At 37.2% G+C, this 4998-nt stretch overlaps 1 protein-coding gene across 2 annotated transcripts; it reads right to left on the bottom strand.

The window, feature by feature from the left end:
- Positions 1-678: 678 nt before the first annotated feature.
- On the bottom strand, positions 679-4564 carry LOC107899675 (interactor of constitutive active ROPs 2, chloroplastic). 2 transcript variants are annotated; one of them, XM_016825446.2, is made up of 5 exons: positions 4255-4541; positions 3436-3512; positions 3139-3222; positions 2641-2824; positions 679-2480 (listed from the first exon to the last, which is right to left on the bottom strand). In XM_016825446.2, the coding sequence occupies exons 3-5, from the start codon at positions 3156-3158 to the stop codon at positions 819-821; spliced, it is 1866 nt and encodes a 621-aa protein (XP_016680935.2). In that variant the 5' UTR covers positions 3159-3222; positions 3436-3512; positions 4255-4541; the 3' UTR covers positions 679-818. The 2 variants fall into 2 exon arrangements, with proteins under 2 accessions (XP_016680935.2, XP_016680933.2); XM_016825444.2 differs by lacking the exon at positions 3436-3512 and having other exon boundaries at positions 4255-4564.
- Positions 4565-4998: the final 434 nt, after the last annotated feature.

The following is a 4998-nucleotide window of genomic DNA, read 5'->3' as shown; positions in this document are numbered from 1 at the left end:
AAAGGCGCGAATAACTCATAGGGCTCGAATGGGAAAATATCTCCATCCTTTGAAACGCGTCACTTTATTAGGGCTAAATAAAATAAATAAATAAAATTCGCAGTGGTAACAACTTCTCCCTTTTTTAAAATCGTAAATAAGTAAAAAATAATCGAAAAAGAAAAAAAAAAGAAAACAGTAAGCCACCTTTAAAAAACTGCCAATCGTTCTCCCTTTTTTATTGATTCTCTTTTTTTTCGACAATAAAGGGAGAGACCTCTATTTATAGTTAAGCCTCCCCAAATCCAACGGTACAGATCAATTACATCAACGGCTAAGATTAAAGGGTATCTACAAATTAAATCTTTAAGATTACAAAATCATATCTTCTAAGATTGTATATGTCATATCTAAGATTGCATATATCATATTTAAGATTACATATCATATGTAAGATTGTATATCCTCGAAAATTATGTTTTCATATGTGAGCCCGGGCTAAAATTGGGCATTACAATAATTTACGCCAGAGGTTGGATATTCAGGTCGGAATTGTGACATTTTCAACATTGAGAGTTTTAGAAATGGCTACCTAAGAAAAATTTCGGTCACAAAATTTGCAAGGAACGGTAGTACTCTCTTTTAACTAATTTCAATCACTGAGATAATTAATGAGCATTCAGAAATGAACTCAAATTATGAGGTATAAGTAGTAACCTTGAAATTTTGCATAAGACTGACTCAATTGGAATAACAAATTTAAGATGAATTTTGCATAAATTGAAAACATAGAGAAAACCACGAAACATTTAGAGCAGAAATATATGCAACATTTTCAGCTACTTTTGGCCTTTCTTCCATAACACACCTATCTTTTTCAACATGTTGCCATTTTTCTTCTTTGGTGAATCATCATCCATGTCTTCCGAGTTGGGTGAACCCGTTACAGGGTTATGGTTGCCGTCAAAAGGTATGGTCCTGTCCATGTGTTTTCCGTAGTTCCCAGTTGAAAGCATGGCAGTGGCTGCCTCAGCTGCTTTTCTCCATTGATCTGACTGAACCTTTATTCTCCTTAACTCAGCCTCCATTTCATTGTTTTCTGCTTGTGCTGCACCAAGCTGTTCGGTCACCTGAGCTGCTCTTTTTCTACTTTTTTCGGCTTCCTCAGTTAAATTGTCGTGTTTCAGTAGAGCCTCTTGCTCTGCTGCCCTTGCTGCTTCTAACAAGGCAGCAGATTCATCACTAAGTTTATTACTATCCATTTCCATCTTCATAATCTCCATTTTGAGCTTCTCGTTTTGCATGGTTACGCTCTGCAACTCGGTTTCTTTGGCTGTCAAATTTGCATTCAATTCCGTCAAATCGGCCTCTAACTTTTTCTTCAACTTCATTGAAAGTTCCAGCTCTTCTTCATCGAACTGTTTTTTCTCGGTCTTCAAATTCAGCTCCTCGTTTTGAGCCAAAATACTCTGCAGTTCAGTCTCCTTATCCATTAAGTTTGCTCTCAATTCTTCAACATCAGCTTTCATTTTATTTAATTCGGTTTCCAGTTCCATCTCCCTCTGACATGACTGCGTTCGTATGCATTCCACTTGTTCGTAAGCGCTTCTAATTTGCAATGTGCTCCGAATATATTCTTCTTGATACCTTACCTCGGATGCATCCAATGCTGATTTCAATTGACCCACTTCAAGTTTCGCAAAATTAAGCTCCGTTTTGAGCTTCTCTATATCCTCATTTTCTCCATTCTTCTGCGGCAGTTCATCATCATTGCGATCCTTCAATGTTTTGCTGCTATTACCAACGAGTTCTGCCTGTAGCTTGCTCACAAGTTCCTCCAGAGACTTAACTCTAGCCTGTGACTGTTCTAACTCCAATGACAATTTGTTGTAAGCTTCGGTCCTTTTGGTGGCATCGGATCGCAGTACTTCCACGGTTTTATTTGCTGCTTCCAGTTGCATTTCTGTTTCGCTAACAACTTCAACGGCCTGGGCTTCAGATTCTCTGCAGTTATTGATCTCAGACTTAAGTGTTTCAACCAAGGAAAGAGTTTTAGTCAGTTCAATCCTCAAGTTCTGAATTTCAGCATATGCGGATTCAGCATGTTTAGTTTGAATGGCTTCTGATTCATATGCCTTTTCCAGCTGAGCTTTAAGCTTCTGGATTTCATTCAAAGCAGAAGCCAAGGCAGCAGAATCCATCGAGTGCTGCTTCTGGACAGCCTCGAGTTCTGACTGCCATGCTCTATCTCGTTCTTGTGAGATCTTACGGAGTTCTTGAACCCGACCATCCTCAGAGACAGAAATTTCCAGCAACTGCTGTTCGGATTCTTCAAGCTTGGCTGACATTTCTGATAGCTGCTTTTTAGCCTCCTCAGCATCTTGCATGGCTTGCCTCTTCCATGACTCGGAAGCAGTCAGTTGATCCTTGGTCTTTCTTAGATCATCCTGAAGTTGAGTGAGTTGCGCTTCCAGTTCGGTCACTCGGCTTGCACGCTTTTTCTAGAGCTCACACCAAACATTTGGACATTTTGTCAGTGCGAGTAATCAAGTGGAGAAGTAAAAACAGACAACTATCCGGTAATAACGGAAAACAATTTGCAGATTTCATTACGGTAAGCATCATCCTATTCTTAACCATTCATAAGTGACCAAAGAATACCTCAGATACCGGGCTTCTCAATGCTTTACGCTCAGTAACCTTCGGACTTCTATCTTTGGGTGTCTTACTTGCAGGATTTGGGGATGAAACCGTGCCAGCATCAGATCCTGATATCTTCATTTGATGAGAAGTTCGAGGTGTAGCAGAAGAGTTTCTCTGAGGCACTTCTAGGGGGCTTGTTTTACTGCCAAAAACAATGAAACTCGATACAAGTAAAAAAACATCAATGAAGCTTCTAGTCGATGACTACTATTACATCATACAAGAGCTTCTTTCAGGAGGTTGTAACTACTTCTACAACTTTCTATATAACCAATCATAATGCAGGGCGGATCGATAGCTTACTAACAACTTCATAGCTAAGCAGTCACCCACCTTAAAGAAGTTAATGTTGCAACCATTTTTTCAAGCACAAGCTAAACAACTACAAACTGCCCTACTTCAAAGGGGGTGAAAAAAGGGTTTAACAATATACCGTGCAACTAATGAGGATCTTACCTTGCTTTTGGGGTCTGCATGATTTATATATCCCCTTGAACTGGTAAAAGGGCTCTGCTTCAAACCCGACTTGGCCCACACAAGCTGCAAAAAAATCATGGATTGAGAAGTTACATTGGGTAGATTCTGATATTATAGATGTAGAGGTTGTGCAAGCTGGAATGTATATCAAGCCTTAACCAACAAACAATCAAATACAATTCCTTCGAAGAAACTCCACAGAAACTAATTCCACTACTACCAACCAGAACCAAAATGACCTAATTTAAAATGAAAGGAAAAATAAAGTTGCCATACATGTGTTCGAGTACGCTGAAGTGGATTATTCTCCAATTTATGAGTTGGGAGGAGCTATGAGTAGTTCTAGGCATTATCTAAAAAAGAGCAAATATGATGATATTATTAAAAAAAAACCATCTTTCCACTCTCTCTGTCTCTAGTGAAAGATTTGCTACACAACACATTATTGAAACCAACGATCAAAAAAGGAGATCCCACATTATTGAAACCACGAAGGACCAGCTAGAAATGAACGAAGTAAATTAATAATCCATGAGGGACTGCTCGTACTCAGTTTGGAATTAAAATTTGTTTATTTACATTACTTTTGGACCAAAAAACTGAAACATTATGTTCTTAATGAAAAAATGTGGCAGTGGGGTGTACCCAACCAATCCAATAAAACTACTTTTTCCTATATTTCCATTTTCTCCTGCAAATTTAAGACCAAAAAGCTCTATAACTCCATGAAAAATCTCGTTTATCTTCCCCAAATTTTGCTTGATAACTTTGAAAGTAAAACATGGAAGAAAGAATTAAATGAACAATGCAAAATGGAGTAGATGAACTTGAAGAAGACATAGTTTCAAGGATATATAAAAAAAGGCAAGCAGGAAAAAAGGGTATGAAGAACGAGAGAGACAGATATAATTGTTAACATAAAGCAAAACCTACTCACTCTTAAACACATTTAGAAACAATCTTTTCTGATGAAGGAACTAAAGGAACATGAACACCACTAGAAATTTACATTGCTGAAAAATGAAATATAACCTGAAACATACATGTTTAACAGAAAGGATAAGGAGAAAACAGAGCTGGGTTTTTAGTTTTTACCTGAAGGATGGATGGTAGTCCTTGAGATAGCTAGCTTCAGTTAATATTTTCAGGAAAAAGAACAAATGTAAAAGGCTTGGAAATAATGAACCCTGGAAAACCCAAAACCAAACAGGGTTGGTTAAGTTAAAGCTTCTCTTGGAGCTGAGGTTCTTTTCCTGCTCTATCAATGCTCACTGCTCAGGTTCCCTAAGGCCAAGTCTCTCTTTCTTATATTTTCTTCTTTTTTTGAGAAGCTCGCTTTCTTTTATATATTTTCTTACTTTTGTTTGTTTTACTGTTTTTGTTGAATGTCAGTGAAGGGAAAGAGGAAGCAAAAGCTATTGGCTTATAGGGACGTTTACCTATACAGGAGATTGTGATTGATTAAAGCACCACGCTCCTTTTTCACGCGCTGTTTGACGCTCCTCTCCTTACTCAACTGCTGCTACGTTATGATTGGTGCTGTTGAGGCTCCCAAGTCCCAACCCAAGGTTAAAACTAGCTGCATACTCAGTTTCTTTCTTTTTTGTTTTAATTAGGATTTGGATCGGTGAAGAAATTTTCAGTTAAATTAGATAAAATTAAATTCAAACCCAGATCACATGAGGTGATAAATAACTTTGATTATCAAGTTATCATATGGGTTAACAAATAAATTTAAAATTATATATATTTAAAAAAAATTCAAAATAAAATAATAAAAATTAAGATACTTGAGTATGATAAATTTGAATCATTAATTAATTCAAAATTATTATTTTA

The sequence above is a fragment of the Gossypium hirsutum genome, chromosome D04 (genome assembly GCF_007990345.1).
Source record: "Gossypium hirsutum isolate 1008001.06 chromosome D04, Gossypium_hirsutum_v2.1, whole genome shotgun sequence".
NCBI classification, from domain to species: Eukaryota; Viridiplantae; Streptophyta; class Magnoliopsida; order Malvales; family Malvaceae; genus Gossypium; species Gossypium hirsutum.
The sequence above is the reverse complement of the archived record's forward strand: the minus strand, read 5'-3'. Positions and strand labels throughout refer to the sequence as shown.